This window comes from Propithecus coquereli, unplaced genomic scaffold, assembly GCF_000956105.1.
Source record: "Propithecus coquereli isolate 6110/MARCELLA unplaced genomic scaffold, Pcoq_1.0 Scaffold285, whole genome shotgun sequence".
In the NCBI taxonomy this organism is placed as follows: Eukaryota; Metazoa; Chordata; class Mammalia; order Primates; family Indriidae; genus Propithecus; species Propithecus coquereli.
The window spans coordinates 1973028-1993925 of NW_012148452.1; the positions used below are offsets into that span (position 1 = coordinate 1973028).

Below are 20898 nucleotides of genomic sequence, written 5' to 3' on the forward strand. Positions count from 1 at the left end.
CATTTTCCAAAGCCAGTTTTTACTCTCAGGCAGTCCCAAAGATACATGAAGACTGCAGAAGCCACATACTTCCCCCTTCACTTGGCCCTGTCCCAAGTTTCATGGCTACACCAAAATCACCAGAATTCTGCAACTCAGTTCTCCCTTTCAATTAATAGAAAAACTCATAAATATGAGGCTGCAGTTGCCGGCTTACGATGATTCAGGGAGCCTCACTCAAGAAGCCAGGAGGGTCAGGCGAGACAGAGTGGCCAGGTCCTGCAAACCCCAGGCTCCAGAGAACTTAAAAGTTCTCCCTCTTCGCAGAGTTACGGCTGCTTGTTGTTTTGCTAATGGCATCACCAGGGAGGGACTGAGCCTGATTATTCTAAATAGCCATGGCATGTTATCAATGCTTACTAACTTCCATACAATATCAGCATTCCTACTCACACAAAGCTCATGGATATATGATCTATAGAAACTAGAAGTTGATTTTCCAAAATAGGCCATATTAAAATAGTCTCAACCAATGTCAATCAAATCCTATCACTCCCTTGCTTAAAACCTTTTAATGGCTCCACACAGCATCCAGAATTGAGTCTCGACACCTTAGTTTGGCCTTCTGGGCCCTGCATGATCCAGCCCTGCCGAACTCCTGCTTCCCTCAGAGATGCCCTCGCCGTCTGCCTGGGCTCGATCTCCTCCAAGTTTCTCTGTCTCTGCTCAGAATGGACTCCTCTTTCTTGTTCACTTATTCCGCTCTTTGCCCCCATAGCATCCCAAACAATTACCAACTCAAAGGGTGTGTTTCACTTCATTTTATAATAGTTTATCTTTTGCCTTCCCCATTAGATCATCAGCTACTTAAGGGCAAGAATTTTATGGTGTTCATTTCTTTATCCTCAGGGCCTCACACAGTAGTATTCAATACGGGCTGATTGATCAGAGAGGTTAAGTGACTTGTCCAATGCCACACTGACAATTTAGTGCAAAGCTTCTGCCTGGAGCAGAGGGCAGGCTGACCCCTCATTCGGGGCTTTTAAATGGTGCCACTGACTCTCCGTCAGCAGAGCCCCACATTGTTTTCCCATTAGAGTGATGAGCTCGTAGGAAACTATGTGCACAGTCTGGCTTAGTCACCTTGTAACCTATGGTGGGAACCTGTGGGTGCTAGGTGGCTGGGGTTGAAGTCGGGCCTGTAGAATGGAATTCTCCATGCAGCTAATAGACACCAGAGTGCCAATTAGACCTTGTCAATTAGCACAGTGTCTCAACCCTGCACCCTCCATACCAAATGTAGCCACTGTGCTGATTTGAGATTCCTCTCGAAATCACAGAAACCCATTTCTTCAACACCCATTTCATAACAATCATTCCGAGGTAGGCAAACCAGTCCAAGGGCTAAATTGAACCTTTCACCTGTTTCGTAAATAAAGTTTTTCTGGAAAACATCTGTGCTCATTGTTTATGTTTTCTCTAAGGCTGAAGAGTTGAGACCATATGCCTAGGAAAGCCTGAAATACTTACTATCTGGCCTTTACAGAAAAAGTTTTGTAGACCCTTGGATCTAGCCCAAAGAACAGAGAATCAACACTCTAAACAGCCGCTCCCTTCTACCAAGGGACTGGCTGCCCCCATCCTGGAAGTTAGTTGACCAACTGGCTTTTGAATGAAGTCATTTCTTTTTTTAGCATTGGTTACAGGCCTGGGATCCAGGAAGAGATTTTGCCTGTCAGAAACACACAGGGGCCTGAAGCATCTAGCACGTGGCCTGGCACATAATTGAGCTCAATTAATGTTTACCGAATAAATAAACAAAGACATGGGAAATCAGCCAGTCTGGGCCCTGGACGAAAGTCCATCTTCCTCCTGTCAGTTTCAAGGTGACCAGTCACACAGGTGCCTGGCAGCAGCCTGGTGACCCAGATTTGTCAGACCTTATCTTATCGGCTTTCCTTCCTCACATATTTACCCGGCACCTACCCCCACAGTGCTGGCCTCTTGTTATAGAGAAGGAGACAGACAGGGAGGACCTCCTCTCCCCCATGGATATACTTTGCTTTTTTCCTTTCTCCTGCTGAGGGAGGAATAAGAAATACAGGGGCTTGGAGCTTGAAGGAGCCCCATGAAGTCTAGTTTCACTCATTTCTGCTCTCCCCATGTTTCCTAGGTGAATGTGTCTGGGATGAACCTTAAAGGCCTCCTCAGAGCCCTGTCCTGTGGAACAATTGGCCCCTAAAGGGGAGAGGCCAGCTGTGGGTGAAGTCAGGCAGCTTTCAGAAGCTCAGGAATATAAACAAAGCAGCCCCCACCCAGTGGTGCAAGGCCTGGTGCCGAGAACACAGACATTTCTCCAAAGACACATCAGAGAACAGCGGGCTGTTTCACTAGGCTGCGCTAGCTCAGGCAGACACTGCAGGGGACAGTCAGGGAAACAGCAGTATACATTTGGGCATCTCATGAAAATCAGGCAAATTGAATGGAAAACAACATGGAAATGTTGGCTTTTCAGCTGCCCCAGATAACCCTGGGGCCAGGGCTCGGGATGGAGATCCCATTTCCACTGCCACCAGCTGCTCCTTCAGATGCTGGGCCTTCCAGGAACCAAAGGGTACTGGGTACAAGCTCAGGGAGGGCAAAGGTCACATCTGTTTGCCACTGTATATCCCTAATCTCTAACTCATAAGAGGAACTCACAAAATGTGGAACAAATGATAGTGTTTAGCGCAGGAGGTTTCACTCTGCGACCTTTGTTTTGGCAAGGAAACACTTCTGTCCCCTCACGTATCTGCTGGGAAGCTAAGGTTACAGTGAATGCTCTTAGTGGGGCCAACCCTAACAGGAAGGAAACGGAGCTCCTGGGACCCCAAAGACAGATAACTTTCCTTTTGATGATCATAAGTTACCCCTTCAAAGACCCAAGGGTGTTGGAGGACAGGGGGGAGGGGAGAACCAGTGCCACCTGCTCTGCCTCTTGACAAGAGCTGTGGTCTGGAGGGGAGGGAGTTTATGGACTGATTAGATGTTGTTGTTTTTAGCAGCAGCTGGTGGAGCCATCTCCTCCTCTCTTCCTCTGCTCCCCACCCCGCTCTGACTCACTGTCCAGCCACCAGCAATAAGCCAGAGAGGGGGGGGAAAACAGAGCTAAAGCTCTCCTGGGCTTGGCAGCCTTGACCCCAGAGGTAATACTCTGGGTCACCAGGTCAAACCCTCCTCTGAGGAGCTTTGCTGAGTACTTTGGAAACAAAGCACTGATACTTCAGTATCAGAGATTCCTTTTTGGTTTTATTTTTTTAAGATAAAGAAAATGGCTCCTCTCAAACAAAACCCCTTCCCACACTCTGAAGCAACACAAAATGAACCAAACTGACAAGCAATGCTCAATGCTCAGCTACGGCTCGAACACCCAGGCCAGGGACTTCTCTTCCAGCTGCCTGGGTTGCTGTTGTCACAGGTCCTTGTGTGGGTCAGAGGGAAAATAACCACCTGACAGACTGGAAAGGAAGAGGGCAGAGGCAGATTTTTCCATTGACATTCTAGAGAGACCTCCCTGCTGCCTGCAGGTAAGGCCCAAGAGAGCAGCAGTGGAAGGCGCTGCTGCTGTTATTTAATTACCTCCGGAGACCTGGCAGTCCCCTAGGAATGATAAGGAACAAGGGACTCAGTGATTATAGAGGCCTCAGAAGACCACTAATGACAACTGTATGACTCAAGGGCAATAGCTGAGACTCTCAAAGAGAAACGAGCAAATATGTCAGGACTGCCATGGGTGCCAGGCCCTGGTTAGGTTTGAGGTCACTTGCCATTGGGTTTTGCTTAGTGGATATTCACAGAGTAACAATAGCTACCAACCTTTACTGGGCATTTACAACACATAAGGCTCTGGGTAACCACTTCCGCAATTCACATTGACTACTATTTAATTTCCATAAAAATCCTACCAGGTATTTAATATTAATATTATTCCTTGCAGATGAGGCCGTTAAGACACAGAGGGGTTATTTAATGTGCATAGCTACTGAGTGAACAAGCCAGGGTTTGAACTCAAGCAGTCTGGCTCAGAAGTTATGACGTTAACTGCTGAGTTATGTTGTGTCATATCATCTTATGCTACTATACTAGAATCAGAAGATGCGGACATTGGGATGGATGAGGAAAACGGAGAGCCAGAGAGGTGAACAGTCTTGCTCAAGAGTATCCAGCTTGATAGTTTCGTCCTCCCGGCTGCCAGCCCTCTCACAGGGCTGCCTCCAGCATTCACGGGTGCCTGTTATGTGCAAGGCTGTACATGGTGTGATGCGGAGCAAGCAGCAAAGTTCAAAATCAAGGGGCTTTCAGTTTCGCTCTGGGCCTTGGTTTCCTAATTTGTAAAATGAGGAGTTGAACTAGAAAACTCAGGTTCAAAGGTACTTTCAGCTCTTAAATTCTGAGTTTATGACTCAAGGACATTTAGACTCTTGTTAGGAAACAAGACAATTATACATAAAAAGTGCATGTAACCACAATAACACAGACCATACCACAAGAGCCATTATTAATTGCCAAATGAACAACCAGGCAGTGAGTGCTACAGACATTCAGAGAAGGGAGAGTATCCTATAGAGCAGGAAGCCTTCCCAGAAGAAAATATACTGAGGTCTTCAAGAATGGATAGAAACTGAATAGAGAGAAAAGAAGGATGATTCTCCAGCCAAGGGAAATGACAGGAGGAAGAAAGGGTAGGATTTACCATAAACATTACTGAGGGAGATCATAAAATGGCAAATGCCAAAAGGAGCCACCTAGGCCACAGTAGCTGTGCTAAAAAGGAATGAACAGATCTGGATCTGAACCTATCCGGTGACAACCTATGGCCTTAGGCAAGTCACTTAATCCCCATCTTGAATGGGTCTTATAAGAGTATTTGTAAAGGAGCTCCTGGCACACAGTAGTGCTCAATAAATATAACAGCAGTTAATAGCAGAAATGCAGATTTTTCATCCTGTGTGTTTGCTATGGCACCAAACAACCTCATCTGCAACACTCTTCTGCCCACCATGGTGAGCCTTGCTTTCCCATGTTCCCCAAAGATCATAGGCCGTTTAAGTGCAGGAATTACATTGGCTTCACCTCCTTATCCCTAGCACCTAGCCTAGGGCCTGACATGTTGAAAGCACAAGAAATATCAAACTGTGTAGGACAGTGGATTCTGGTCAGGCCCCAAAATACAAACAGCCAGCAATGAGCAGATTTACCATTCCAGAGGCCAGAGGAAGCGCTGATGCTCAAACAAAAACATGAGGGGGAGGGGTCCTGCACCTGCTTCTTGCTTCCCAGGGTGAACACCCTATTGAAAAAGGGTTTCTTTGGATTTTGACTAGGAAGGCAAGCTTAATTACCAATGTCCTTGCCGAATGCCTAGACACTAAGGTACAAACCAATCTTATGACTGGAACCTTACAGGCATCTGCAAACCACGGAGTTAATTTTCAGGGTGCACCTCATCGCTCAAGTCAACATTTCCTTTTGGTATTTAAAGTAACCACTTAGAAAGGATCACATTTGAGCAGATTCGTGCTCTAGCCGCCTGCAGTCTGCGGCAGAAAAACACAGATGATTCACCAGATTTGGTACCAGCAGCTCCCTTTATAATAAATTGGCAAATAACTCTACATATGCCCAGATCATTAATTTTCACAGGGAGCAGGCATGGCTGTGGGACAGGTCTGCCTCCCATTGAAAGAGTGTGACTTCCTGGACTCGATTCCCTTGTTTATGCCTACAAATGATGAAGACAATTTAAAAAACAAACAAACAAACAAAAAAACCATACAATGGCTGGGCACGGTGGCTCACGCCTGTAATCCTAGCACTCTGGGAGGCCAAGGCTGGAGGATCGCTTGAGCTCAGGAGTTGGAGACCAGCCTGAGCAAGAGCAAGACCCTGTCTCTACTAAAAATAGAAAAAATTAGCCAGGCGTGGTCGCCATGCCTGTAGTCTCAGCTACTCCGGGGGCTGGGGCAGGATGATCCCTTGAGTCCAGGAGTTTGAGGTTGCTGTTAGCTAGGCTGATGCCACAGCACTCTAGCCTGGGTAACAGAGAAAAAGACTCTGTCTCCAAAAAAAAAAAAAGAAAAGAAAAGAAAATCGTACAATGCTTGAATGCTTGTATTTCTTTGCCAAGCAGTGGGTAACAAGTATTTACTAAATGACCACCATGTGCCTGGAGCACATTCAGATTATGGTAAAGAACATACAAGTTGCCCCATTTCTTCTTTTTTTTTTTTATTTTGAGACAGAGTCTCGCTCTGTTGCCTGGGCTAGAGTGCCGTGGCGTCAGCCTAGCTCACAGCAACCTCAAACTCCTGGGCTCAAGCAATCCTCCTGCCTGAGCCTCCCAGTGTGCTAGGATTACAGGCATGTGCCACCATGCCCCGCGGAGTTGCCCCATTTCTAGCCTCTTCCTCAGCAGTCCATCTACCACACCACAGCAACACTGACCATTTCCTTGTCATATCATTACTTGCCCAAAAGCTTTCAGGAGTACCCAACTGCCAACAGGAAAAAGTCCTAAGTTCTATTCTTCTAACAATCTGGCTTCAACCTACTCTTTCAATGTGTTTCCACAGTTTCTCAGTATCTAACCCAGAAGAATGGCTGCCCCCTGCCTCTGGCTCCTTGTTCCTGCTGCTCTTTTTACTGGCTCCTCCATCCACATCCACTTGGTGAGGTTCATGTTTCCAGGCACAGCTCAACGCCACTTCTTCCACCAAGTCTTCCCAGAACTTCATTTTCTAGAAAGATGGATCAACTTTAGGGTTTGTTTTTTTTTTCTTTTTTTTAACCAACAACTCCTTTGAGAACCTGATGAAAGCTATGGAACCCTTTCTAGAAAAATATACATGCATATAGAATTACATGTATCATTTTTGGGGACCCGCGGAAGCCACTCCACGGACCCCAGATTGAGACTCCCTGATGAAGATGTCTTTCTTCGAGTACTCATAGTTATTCACTCAAATATTCACTGGGAATCTACCAGTCTTAGGAGCTGTGCTGGTGCTAGAGACACAAAAATGGCATCACAATCACCACCTCAAGTAGTTCACAGGCTAAGGGAGACGTGCGTCATCACACTGTGTTAACTGCTTTATGAGAAACATAAGGTGAAGTAGAAACTTTAAGAAGGAATGACGTATGGATCTATTATCTCCCCAACTAGAATAAAAGTTCCTTGAGGATAATATCTTTGAGAGTATTATTGTAATATTTAGTATAGTGCTGCACATGTGCACGCACACATAGTACATACTCATTAATATTTGTGCAATGACAGAATGGAGCCAATGAGAAGAAAAAGCAAGTAGAGGCACAGCCCCCACTGCCATCATCCACATATGCCAGAAACTCTTGAGATCCCATTAAAATGGTCCTACTGTGGACCAACTATGCCATTCAAATTATCCCAGCCTAATTTGGGCTCATTTTACCCTGAATTGGTTCAATCTCTGTCCCTAAGTAGGGAATATACCATAAGATACTATATTTTACTAGGTCCAAATAGTTTCATTTCACCAAGAAACACTGTACTCTAGCCACATCCCTCTCTGTCTGGAGACTTTCTGTACTGACAATTCACCTGTCACTCCTTCCTGGGTGGTCAACAGATAGTTCTGCAGGAATAGTGAAGAGCTAATACTTCATTAGTAGGAGACAGGGCTTTCAGAGGTCAGGTAGTTGAGGAAAAGAAGTAAGTAATTTGAAGTTGGGAATGTGATTCTCTTTACAAAAGCCAAACTGGTTAAATATGTTTTGAAAGTTGGCTTATTGAATTATGCTGAAACTCTTCCATAGTTTATCACTTCTGCCATTGCTGTATCTTAGAACTGCTGTTTAAGAAACACTGAAATTCGGCCGGGTGCGGTGGCTCATGCCTGTAATCCTAGCACTGTGGGAGGCTGAGGCAGGTGGATCCCTCAAGGTCAGGAGTTTGAGACCAGCCTGAGCAAGAGCGAGACCCCGTCTCTACTAAAAATACAAAGAAATTATCTGGACAACTAAAAATATATATAGAAAAAATTAGCCGGGCATGGTGGCACATGTCTGTAGTCCCAGCTACTCGGGAGGCTGAGACAAGAGGCTCGCTTCAGCCCAGGAGTTTGAGGTTGCTGTGAGCTAGGCTGACGCCACGGCATTCACTCTAGCCGGGGCAACAAAAGCGAGATTCTGTCTCAAAAAAAAAAAAAAAAAAAAAAAAAAAAAGAAACACTGACATTCAACAGCAAAGCAGCAAAGGCACCCCCTATGGTATGGGTCATACAGAGCAGCCGCTCTCAACCTTCTGTTTCTTAGAACCCATCAATCATTCTGGTAAAAAGCCAGGTCTCACTATTCTAGAAACAAAAAGTTCACTTTTTCTGGAATGGACATTTATACATGCAACCTGGTGTTTTTTCACCCCCCTTGTTAAAATAGAAATACTAGTTTTATTCAAACATGGTCTTTGTAAAAATCAGTATGCCATACACCCATTGGATATCAACAAACTCAGTTAATAAAATTAGAAGTCCACAAATATTTGGAAGTTAGATAAGTTTATAGAATAATTATCTTCAAGACCCACATCTTATATTATATATAATCTTTATGGATTATGCTGTGTGATGTGATGTAGCAGACACTAACCCTACTAGTAATACAACCCAATGCTCACCATACCATTGTCCAGGGCACCTAGAGAAAAAGAAATGAGGGGATTTTTAGAAATTCTGTTCCTGTATTTATTATTTACATGAAGTTCTCAGGACATAAATAATTGCATTAGTATTTCAGAGAGTAGTTTTACTGTACATTAAAAACACAAACTGGTGGGCAGTGGGAATTCAGAGAAATAAATCCCTATGCTGACAGGCACAGCGCAGGATGGGACAGATCCTTGCACTTCTATACCAGCATCCCCTCCGTGTGCACTACCTCTAAGCCACTGCATTGGGCATAAAAGTCTTTTTGAGACTCACTGGTGTAGAAGACCAGGGCTCAGAGCCAGAGGTGGGAAACTGAGGGCAGAGCCAGCCTCTTGGCAGCCACTAGATCAACACAAAGCTTTAGACCATCTTACTCCCTGCCTCTCAAAGCGATGCTGCATCTAATTTCTAGGTAGGAAGGGAAAACAAAAGTGTTACCACTGTAAGCCCAATGGAACCCCACAGGGAACAAAAACAACCTGCCTCCTAAATATCCCCAACTTCAGAAGGACTGCTTGGTACTTGAGAAAAGTCAGGCCAGGGCTCCTCACACAGAACACAGTTGAGTGGTATGAGGTAGAGATCCCTGTCTCTGAGGCTGTGACCTCAGGCTGGTCACCGAGTTACCTGTGGCCTGTCTCCTCATCAAGAGGGGCTTGGATCAGATGATCTGCAATTCTGAGAATCCTGTATTTGTCACCAGAAGATAATCTGACCTAAAGACCTAACATGACAATAACTTAAATAGTCTGAGGGTAAGAAAAGATTTCTTCTTTCCATCTACACTAGGCACCCACTCTATAGCCTCCTGTAACACCTTTCCTCCACCAACCCAGAGCACTAGGGCAGCCTGTGCCATGGAATGAAGTCACAAGTCCCCAAAGTGGGTGAGTGACAGATTAATCCAGTACACCTTTCCTAAATGGCCTACAACACAATGCCATTGAGGGGCTGGCACGAGGGAGGCAAGGCAAGGACCACAGACAGAAATTTTTCATACAAAAGCCATGTGAAGATTCAGGTTTCCATAATAGATCGTGTCCACTGAAATGAGTGCTTAGATTATTCTCACTTAGGGCAACTAACTTTTCCAATTGAAGCTATTATTATTTTATAACCAAAGCATATTTTTATACTAGGGCTTGCACCATTAAGCAAGAAACAACAATGTGAGCAATTCCTCGTGCCAACTCAAAATACCTCTGGGTGTAAACACGCCAGCATTTAGACCACAACACCCCCTAAGAAAGAAATTGTAGGATGCCTCAGCACATTCCCTAGATAGTTCTGTCATCAATTCAAAGAGTCCCCCCTCCCCAATCCTACAGATCAATGCTGTGTTACCTTCTACAGACCAACTCAGCTTTCTATTGCCCTTGCCTCAAATCCAACTCCTGTGCTCCATGTTCCAAAGCAAAGCGATCTTGGCTAAACTAAATCTGCTTGGTACCAGGCAGAAACGATCCCCTCCAACCCACCCCCCTTGCCTTTTTTTCCTTTTGAACAGTAAGATCAGGACACACAAACAGTCTACTTTATATAATATTTGCATAGAGCTTTTTAACTTGCAAACCACCCACACATTCATGATCTCACCTGAGCCTTGTAAGAACCCAATGAGAGAAACCTGCTCTCTCTCCCCAGTAAGGTATGCCTCCCACATAGGGCTGTTACGGGGAAGGCATGTAGTAAGCACACACTATGCTGGCTACTAGCCATTTGCTACGGTCTGAATGTCTGTGCCACCCCCATTCATATGCTGAAATCTTCACCCAAGATGATGGCATAAGGAGGTGGGACCTTTGGAGGATGATTAGGTCGTGAGGGCAAAACCCCTGTGAATAGGATTAGTGTCCTTATAAAGTGGCCAGAGAGATCCCTCCCTTCTGCCATGTGAGGTTATAATGAGAAGGAGTTGTCTATGAACCAGAAAGTAGGCCCTGATCAGACACTGAATCTGGTAGCACCTTGATCTTGGAATTCCCAGCCTCCAGAACTGCGAGAAATAAATCTCTGTTGTGTACAGGCTATCCAGTTTATGGTATTTTGTTTTGGCTGCCCTAGTGGATTAAGACACCCATAAACACAGCAAATACTATTTTACCCATTTTAGGAGCAAGAAACTAAGATTCAGGTTAAACAGTTGATTGCAGGCAACGAAGCCTTTAGGGAGCTAGAGCAAGCTGGGAAGGTGGAAAGCCCAGTGCAGGATTCTTTCCACCACCATGCCAATATAGACTCTAAATGCTTTTAAAAACTTACAGCTATACATTTCCACGAAGGCATAAGCACACTGATAGGAAGGGTGTTTGAAGTTCCGGTTCAGTTCTCTGCTGGCCACATACTCAGACCTTTGTATCACTTCTCCATAATGAACAGACTCACTCTCTTTTTTTGCACCAAATAAACGTCAAGCTTTCAGACCAAAGGCCCTACGTACAAGTACAAAGTATCATTTAATTACACTGCCGCTTCAGCTCCAGTTATCTGCTTCCCAGCTCCTAACTCCCACTGGGCAGATTCTGAAACTGCATAGGAGATTAAGTCAAGAAGGAAGAACAGGAGAGACATTCTCTCCTTGAACTTTCTTAAATAGAAGACAGGGGAAAAATGAAAAGAAAGGCTTATTTTCCAAGGAGGGGGCTGGGGCAGTGATCTTTCCATTAAGCAGACCTGCATAAGAATCTATAGATTATTTAACGCCGGGGGTGGCTGCGGAGTGAAATAAAGGAATCTTTGTGCAATGCCAACCACAGCTCCCTCACGCTTTCCCCACAGTCAGGCATTTCACCCAACTCTCTAAATCATCAAGCTCTAATGCACCCCATCTGTGCACTGGCTGGAGCCAGTGAAACCGAAGCCTGTGCTGACTTTGGCCTGGACTTGTGAATGAGTCTTTCTGCCCCAAAAGGGGCAGGAAGGAGGGCATGAAGCCAACAAAGTCTTTTTTTGCTCATTACTTGTCTTCAAGGTTCAAGCTCCATCCATCTGTCTATTTGGTCATTTCTTGAGCTCTTGCCATGGGTCAAGTTCTGACTGGGAGACACAAAGTTGGCAGGCCATGGCCCAAGGACGTGGAAGGGCTCACAGGAGAGAGGAAGGAGGTGCAGAAGGAGGGGCACTCATGGTAGAGGTACAGAGGCCTGAAATACTCCTGCCTGCATATTCAGGGAACGCTGCTTAGTGCCCTGTGGCTGAAACAAAGTGAGGAACTGGCAGGAGACCTAACTCAAAAGCTAGGCTCTGCCAGATTGTCAAAGGCCCTGTATACCAGACCAAAGAGATAAGACACAAACTCTGAAGACCATTACCATTTCCATATATGCAGCTTCTGCCTGTCTTACAAGGCCCAGCTCAAATAACCACCTCGTCCAGAAATCCTTCCTAAGCACCTACTCAAAGTTATCACTCCCTCTCCTTTGAGCCTCTGATTTGAGATCTTGGACTTTTACGAGTTTCAACTTCTCCATCTGTATGAAATATGACTAACATCACCTAGCTTAAAGACTTCTTATGAGGGTTAAGTGAGATAACATTTATAAAGTGTCAAGTAGCAGCTTTTACTCCATAGATGGTGCTAAAATACACTTTACTGGTACCTCAATGTCTTATGATATATAGCACGTCTTCCTTATATTAAAATGATGCCTTGGCTTCCCCACTAGAGACAGGAAAACACTTTCTCTGGAGATTTCCCAAAAAAGGACTATTCACAATTCCCCTCCAAGTTTGCAGGCCACTTCCAATGCCCAGGGGATGGACTCCTCTCTTCCCTCACTGACGTAGCCTCCCCACATCCAAACTTCCAGACTTAAGGGGTTCCCCAAAATTCAAAGAGAGTCTGAAAAAAGACGGATTAGTTGAAAGAGAAGAAAACTAAAGGTTGACTGAAACATAAACAGCATAAAGGAGAGTAATTAGTAGAAAATGAAGAGAAAGAAAAGTGGGGCAGAGTGAAAGTCTGGTCACAGGATAGGGCTCCAGGAGTCTAGCTCTGTGGTAACCCTATACCCTGGAATAGGCCTAGAACAAGGGGTTCAGTCCTTGGGCCTGATTTGAGAACCCCCACTACCACAGACGTGGTTGTCTGGGCAGCCTTCTCCACTTCCTGCGTCAAACCAGCCAGCTGGACAGGACTGTTCAATGACCGTGGGCTGGATCCTTCGCCCCTCTCTGGCTGGGGTTACCAAACCAGAAGCAAGAAAGCAACGCCACCTTTCCCAGCAGCTCTTGTAAATAGATCAGAACATTGATTAAAGAAAATAAGTTCATCTGGGTCTGCATAAAGGTTTGTTTGTTTTTACATTAATGGTAGGAAGACTGGATTCTGGGTAAAGACACTTTTTAAGGGAAAACTCTCCCATGATGTCTTTGTCATGATGCCTAGTAAAACCTGTTTCTCCTCCCCGGGGAATCTAGGGCCAGGAGGGAGGCAGCTCCCCTGAGAATGCTGCCTGAAGGATCCAGTCCCTGGATTGCACAACAGGGATGCTGGGTTTATTTATTTATTAGTAACCCACCTAGCTCCAACTTTAAGAAGCAGCTGCCAAAGCTCCTCAGGAAAATCAGGGTTTCATTCTTTCTTCTCATTATGAGCAAATTTCACACCATATTACCTCATGTATAAGACCTAGAGGCCCCCGCAGGCCAGTGGGTCAACTCTCCAACACGCCATTTTTGGTCCTCCCCAAAGACCACCCATTTTAGTACTTCCACAGTCTCACAACTTTCCCAGGGACTATTTCATCTCAGCTAAGGAACCCCTCTTATAAGAGGTTCGCTTTCTTAGAATTCAGTTTCACAGCGTTTGACTGCCAACCTAAACCAAGCAAGCAGGGCATTAGGCTCCAGTCACTGCTCAGCCCATCCCTTCTCCGGCCTGCAAGCTGCTAGCCCCCAAAACCTCCAACAGGGATGACGTCTGATTTCCAATCTAACAAATTAAACTACTACCCTGTCCCTCCAACTTGCGAGTTATTTCTCAGTTGAGTGACACAGTCATGCGGGTCAGCCTCCCCTGTAAGAAAGGAGTACAGATAGCCTGGTCTCCTGGGGAGGGCTTGTACATCTCTGCAACCCTAGGAGCAGTAAGCACCCTCCCAGGGGGGGCAGGCAAGGAAGGCCTGCAGGAAACGTGTACCTTGGAAATTAGTTCATCATGATTGGCCAAGTGAGCTCTGCAGTGAATGCAGCTATAGGTCCGGTGGCAGGAGGGCAGGTACGCCTGGAAAGTCTTGGATCTTGTCATCTTCACCATTGGCGCCGCTGAGCGTGGGGTGAACTCCGGGGCGGCCCACGAGGCACTCCCACAGGACGGGTCGCACGGGAAACACCGGAAGACACAGGTAAAGGCCGTGGTTTGGCAGGGGGTGGGTGTGGGGCAGGCTCCACACACTGGTGATGTCTTCAGAGGAAGGACCCTCAAGCAGAGGTCTAGGGCTGGCTCTCAGCAGCCTGCAACATCAAAATAAGGGGAGTATCATTAGCCGATGGAGTGGGGCCTCCTATAAAGCAAGGAAAGTCCAACTGCCACCCAGACAGAGGGCAAAACTTACAGTATAAAATGATCCCCTTGTCTGTTTCTTGTACTATGCCCAAGATGCCCAATGAATGAGAAAGAAACCACTGGAAACTCCAGTCTTGCTGCTTTTCTAGAGTGGGAGGTTCAGTATCAACTCAGCATGTTCAGCACTAACCAGCGTTCCCTCCACAGACACCCAGCACGCTGGCATCATCGCCATTCCCAGGCAGCCCTAGATAAGGCCAGGCTTGAAGATGTGCCACCTACAGCCCCAGGGAGAGGACTCCTAAGGGCCTCACCCTCCTGAGCCAACCAACGTGAGTTGTAAAAGGAGAAAGAAAAGTTCAGCCTCTAGATACTCACTACATCCAACAGTCACATATGGATTTCTCATTCATTTCCAGATGCCGGGAGAGTCCAACACCCGAAGCTATCGCCTGCAGAAGCAGCAAACCTCACACCAGCCTTTGCTTAAGGATTGAATATGGGATACAAAGGATCAGCTTCCTCATCGGCAGGACCCCTAATGGCTAGCTGGCTGTTTTGGAAGAAGTAAGTCTCTTTCCAATACCTGGCTCAGAAGTAAAATCTCAGTACATGTTTTTTTTTTTTAAGTGAATGAAATCAATGGTGTAATCAGACATCTAAAATTCACAATAACAGTGAATTTTACCAGAATTTCTCCCAAACTCTCAGACTTTCCATTACTCATCCCACAGTACCAGACATCTCTCACACGACAGCCTCAGCTCTTTTATTCTATTGGGAATCAAGGACACTGAGGAAGTGGGGTGGCCCCCAGGGTAACCAAGTGAGCAGTTAGTCCAAGGAAAGGTCTGAGGGCAGAGCCACAAGGTCTGAGACTCATGCTGCTTCTCTGGCTCACCCACCTGAGGTTTCGGCACCTGTCTACTCCTGGGCTTCACTAATGGGGGTGGTGTTTCCACTTGCCTACCTCCCAGGAGAGCTGCGAGTGTTAATTAACACCTGCGTCATGCTTTGAACATAAAATTACTTAGAGAGACAGGGGAGGAAGACAACAAAATCAGATCTTCCTTGCTGGATTATGTCTGGGATCCATCTGGATGTTTAGAGAAAGTCTGCAAATCATAGTCCTCTTTTTCCTCTAACCCTCACTGGAACCAAATCTTACAAAAGGAAGCTGTCCTCCTCCCTGACATCCTTCTCACCACAGAAGTCACCAAGGCAACCATACTCCTGGGACTCTTCCTGGGTGGCCGGCACCACTGCCTGGTACTAGGCTGAAGGACAAGAGTAGTCACTACCCCTTATCCCACAGTAAGAGCATGTCCCTTCTGCAGTCCTGGGCCAAGGAGGCTCCACATGCACGATGACCAGCTACATGTGAGATATCTGACTGTTGAAGGGACTCAGACTTATAGGGGCCAGGGCATAATATAGTCCCCGCTCAGTCTCCCACCTCTATTTTCAAAGCCATGAAATCAGGTTATACTGAACATTACAGAAATACTTGAAGGATACGGAAGTGGGAAATAATTCCCTCAACTTTGCCTCAGAGTTAGGCCTGGCTAAAAAAGGAGATAGGGAAGGAAGATACATAAACCCCGGGGTCCAGAGCCCCTCCGGCACACGCTGGGTATACTCTGGGTAGCGGGTAAGGTGAATGGGCAAAGCAGCCATGGTAGACCAATGCTGTTGGGTGCCCAAGCACCACAGGTGGTAGAAAGAGCCAAGTACCCCACTTGAAGTTTCCTGAAATATTCTCAACCTTTCCAATACTCCTCTTCCAGGACAGCATTTCCAGGAAAGGAAGCGGTGGTGAGTCAGGGTAAGGAAATAGGAAAGTGAACGGTAGGCTTCTCCCAGGCCAAACACTTCAAGTCCACAGCCTGCCCTGCCCGCTGGGGAGCATTGGACCCATCTGTCTTATACAAACACTGCGGGAAGAAAGGGAAACAATGACCCTGGCTGCCAGTCTGAGTTTATAGAGCAGCTACAGTCTGTTTTCTTATACATGCAGACAGCTTCTAAATTATGCATTTCCCCAGAGTAGAATTATTTCTTCTCTCACTTCTTTTCTGTAGGAAACCCAAAAAAAAGTTTCACAGGCAGAGGTTTCTGGTTTATGCTCAGCTTCAAATCTGGATCCCAGAACTTATTCAAAGCTACCTTCTGCAGAATAGGCATTTATACTCTGTGTTAAATGTGAGTTTGTCACACACAAACGCACACTTGTGTACACACACTCATTCCTCGCCACAGCTCAGAGTTCAGAAAGACGAGAGTAAAATCCACCACACAAGCTGTAGCCCAGGCTGTTTGGTGCTAGGACCGCCTGGAGAGCCCGGACAACAGGCATTGGAGTTTGCCGCCAGAGTGACTCTGCTCCTCTCCCTCTTCAATATGAATTCACAGGCATCCCAAAGAGGTGATTCCTTCCCTGAGAAGGAGAAAGGGGAAACGTGGCTTGCTGAAATATGAATCCTGCTCAACCGGTATAAGACAAACTAGAGGGAATGAGGGGTGAGTAGAAAGCAAGACAAAGAGGGATCAAGAGAGGCCTGTGGGGCTGAGTGAGAGGAGAGAGCTGGGAGCCAGGGACCAAAAGATAATCATGTGTACTGTCTTCTTCCCTTTAAGTGAAAATTTTAAAAGTTTCTCCTTTGAGTGGATTCTTGGGAAGGAAAATAAATAGATGGATTTTTTTTTTTAAAGGAAGAAATGAAGAGTATGGGGCTGCAGAACTCACCATTTTAATTTCTGGACTCTAGCCCCTGTTAATGGGTCCACAGGGTCCACGGGGCTTCATGAGTCCAGCTCGTTGAACATATTGGAGTCCAAATTGATTTCTAACAATTATCAAATGAGCTTGATATTTAAAAGCCTCAGGGCACATGTACAAATTAAACACCATTTTGAGTGAACTAATAATCCATCACAGTGGAAATTAAAGGAAGATTTGCAACTACCCCCAACTGGCTCATGCTGAACAGCATGGAAAGAAAAAACATGAAATATTGTGATTAAAAACAAAGATCTTCGATACACCACCTCAAGAGCCAAATGCACAGAGAACGCACGCCAAACCCGGCTGGCCCACCTGACGGATAAGACTTTTCCACAAGGAGTCACAATTGCAGCTGGGACTCCAAATAGAACCTTCTGAGCGTCACCAGGATAGAAGGGTAAGAGGTTCGAATTATTTAGTCGAGTCACAAAAGAACTTGAGCAATGATGGGGAGGCAAGGCTGGGCCACTACACACAGAGCCCCAGAAACTGACCTGAGGAGGTGGAACTCACTACAGGAAGTCACTCCTCCAGACACAGGTCAGGTCTGTCCCTAAGGTGTGCTCTGTCTTGCTGGTTTCAGGGATGCTTTGGAATAGGTAAAGCCTAGGAAAGCAGCGGGCTCTGGAATCATACAAACCAGTTCTCCTTTCCACTTATGTGACTTCTAGCAAGTGATTCAACCACTCTGACCCTCAGCTTTCTCACTCTCTTAATAATACCAACCTACATAGGGTTCTAGGTATTACATCAGATGATCTAAGTGCTTACACGGAGCTGGCACGCAATACACACCAAAATTGTTGTGGTAAGTGAGAAAAAAAAAAAAGGTGCTGCTGCTTAAAAAAAGAAAGAAAGAAAGAAAAAGGAGGCCTGGGAGTTCAGACTGACATGGAGTCTGGGGTCCTCTGAGAACATCTTATTCCTTCTCTTTTCTATCCAAGTTGAACCAGATACCTGTGTAACTAGATTCCTTCTATTGGAATGGGTGGCCCATCCCTGTCTCCCATTAGGACCCTTTAACCTGTCTTTGAGCAGCCCTGTGAGATGGTAGTTCTGGGACAACATCTCTCCAAACCTAGAATTCTTTTCACAGCTCCATCATTTACTAGCCGTGTGACCTTGGACAATTACTTAACCCCTCCAGACATCACTTTTCTCATCAAAAATAGGGGTAATAATAGTATCTATCTCATAAGGCTCCTGTGAGGATTAATTAAGTTAATAGACACAAAGTCCTCCATATGTGCCTGGCATGTAGTAACCATATAATTCCAGGTGTGTATTACCGCTGACACCAAGAATGGCTTCAGACTCACCTAATTCTCTACCTTACACCTAATACTCTACCTAATACTGGATTAATTGCACTGACATTTAAGAGTCTACCACGTGTCAGGAACTCTCTTAGGTGCTTAGGATTTGGCAACCCGGACCAAACTCTTTGCAGTTCCCCCTAAAACACCACACTTGCACTTCACACTTCCATGGTTTTGCTGAGGCCATTCCCCTGACTCCGACACAAGCTTCCCACCTCTCCTCACCAGGCCCTTACTTGTCCATGGAGACTCAGTTCAGATGTTACCTCAACAATGGGCTTAGTGGCCCCTCTGTGTTCACCTCTATCTTAACCCTATTAAAATTGAAATTATCCTTTTCTGCCTCTGTATCCTCTACTAGAGGTAAGCTCCAAGAGCAGGACCATGTTTTAGTCATTTTTGTACCCCATGAACCCAGCAGCACAGGGAACACAGCAGAGGCTAAGTATCACCGTGGAACTGAACTCCCTCTGCTGCCCCTTGGGTGGCTGACTGGACCAGCCCACCTCCCCGCACAGGTAACACACATGGGAGGCCCTTCCCTTCCCTCTCCAAGGAATAAGGAAGGATTAAGGTTACTGTAGGTTCACAAGCCCCATCTAACCCAATTCTCCCCTTACAACTTGCACTCAGCTCCTGTGCTGAGATGCCCAGGAAAACCACAGTTCTTCTGGACTACAGATGACTTTTTAAATCCTGGGTGTTAATCAAAGGCCTGACACTGGCATCCACGATGATTCTTTACACCGCTGGGTCTAGGTTTTAAAGAAAAATCTCCCACCTCTTAGAAAGCCTAAAAAGGACTTTGTGCTAGCTTTAAGGACAGGAGGGTAGGAGCATGAAAGAGTAGCCGCATTTGGTCCTGGCATCCCTGAGGAGCGAGAGAAGCCCCGACTGGAGGCAGTGATGGTGACGGCAGTGGAAAGGGAGCACACAAGCCATTTCTGGGAGTGGGAGACAGAAAAAAAGAGAGCCTGGCTACGGAAGACCTTTATCCCAGGACAACTGTCTTCCTTCCCCACCCTAATTTCACCAGCATCCTGAACTCACAGCAGGGAGCCCCAAGCCCCAGGTTCTCTGGCCTGCCTAAGGAGAGAAGTTGGCAGCAGTCGGGTCCAGCATGCAGGACCCACAGGCAGATGGACTTGGATTCAGTCTTGGTTCTTCTCACTAGCTACGTTATCACTGGGCAAATTGCCTCAGAGCAGATAACAATAGTGCCTACCTTCTGGAGGAGACAAAAGAGTCAAAGGAGATAATGCAAGTGAGGCGTTCAACATAGCACCTGGCACATGGTTAATACTCGATAACCTTGATTAGCTACAATCATTCTTACTAGCAAAGGAAGAAAAGCGCAGCAATTGTTACTAGTCGCAAGACCAAAAGGAACAGTGTTCCTGTCCCCCGGGTTGACTCACAGTGGTTAGGAGGTTAGGGCCTAAACTAATCCACTTAAAGGTACACTGTGGTTTAAGTAGGCTTTTGTGGCTTAGCTGGGGACCTGATATTATTGCTGTCATTCCTAACAACAGACCATGCCATCACTTACTATATTGGAAAAGTTGCCTCTGTGGTCTGCACTGACTCTACTAATCTCAGGATGGGGCCACTGCTGAAAACTTCTTTGAAAATCCTATTAAAACTGCCACCGAGCTGATGTGCAGGACATGCAGGAAAATCAATGTCATCATTTTATAGATACCTCTTTTAGAGCACTGGGCCCAGGCGGTACATCGAATCCATCTAGCTGATAATAAAAACCAGCTTGGATATTCAATAAGCCATTCTCCTTCATAAACAAAACCAACCATTCATCTCAAGCCAGGATATAGGGTCTAGTCTTGATTTCAGGGGGGTTACCTATCAGATGATAGTCCTACATGATCTCTAGAATTCCTCCAGCTCTTAAAGTTCTGGTTCCATGTAATAATGATGTCTCTGCCAGATGAATCCTGCCCCAGGGCAAAGTGTCCATCCACCAACCTTCATTCTGTTAAGACATCAACGTCAGTGAGGTCACAGAACATGCCAGCCTCACATGTCCATTCAGAGAGGGCTACTGGACAATGCTTTTGCAACGTCTGTTAGCAGAGCACTGTTTTACCACGTGGCCCTTAGTTCAGCACTGTACCTGGGGAGGCCTCCACGTGAGGCTTGCATCTGTTAGAACATGTGCATACAGAAGAGGCAGGTTGTTCGGGACAGATTTTCTGAGAGAAATTTTTCCTGCGGGAGGTCACAGAGGCGACACTGAGCAATTCAGTGGACAAGATTCCCAGCATATCCCAAGAGTCTCTACCATGTAACTAACCATCTGCAAGATTCTTTCCTAAGGGCGTCCCTCCATGAAGACAGACAGCTTAACAAACACCAAAGTGCGACTGAGAAAAAACAGTTCTACAGGGGGTCAAATCAGGGCAGCCCAAGAACATGCATTTCTGATGGTCTGGCTGGAACCAGCGATAAAAGATGGACTCGCTAGAGGAACAGAAGAGCTACAGAGCCTTCTGGCAAGGCTTCATGAATATCACTTATCACAACCAGGATTCTGAATAACAAAAATATGGGCAGTCTCCAACATGC

General features: G+C 46.0%; 1 protein-coding gene across 2 annotated transcripts in view; it reads right to left on the reverse strand.

The window, feature by feature from the left end:
• Positions 1–20898, reverse strand: part of YPEL2 (yippee-like 2 (Drosophila)) — a 70297-nt gene that overhangs the window by 38673 nt on the left and 10726 nt on the right. For both annotated transcript variants that reach the window (XM_012648428.1, XM_012648429.1), the window contains exon 2: positions 13846–14159. In XM_012648428.1, the coding sequence (XP_012503882.1) occupies positions 13846–13962 (117 nt within the window). In that variant the 5' untranslated portion in view covers positions 13963–14159. The remainder of the gene's footprint in view (positions 1–13845; positions 14160–20898) is intronic.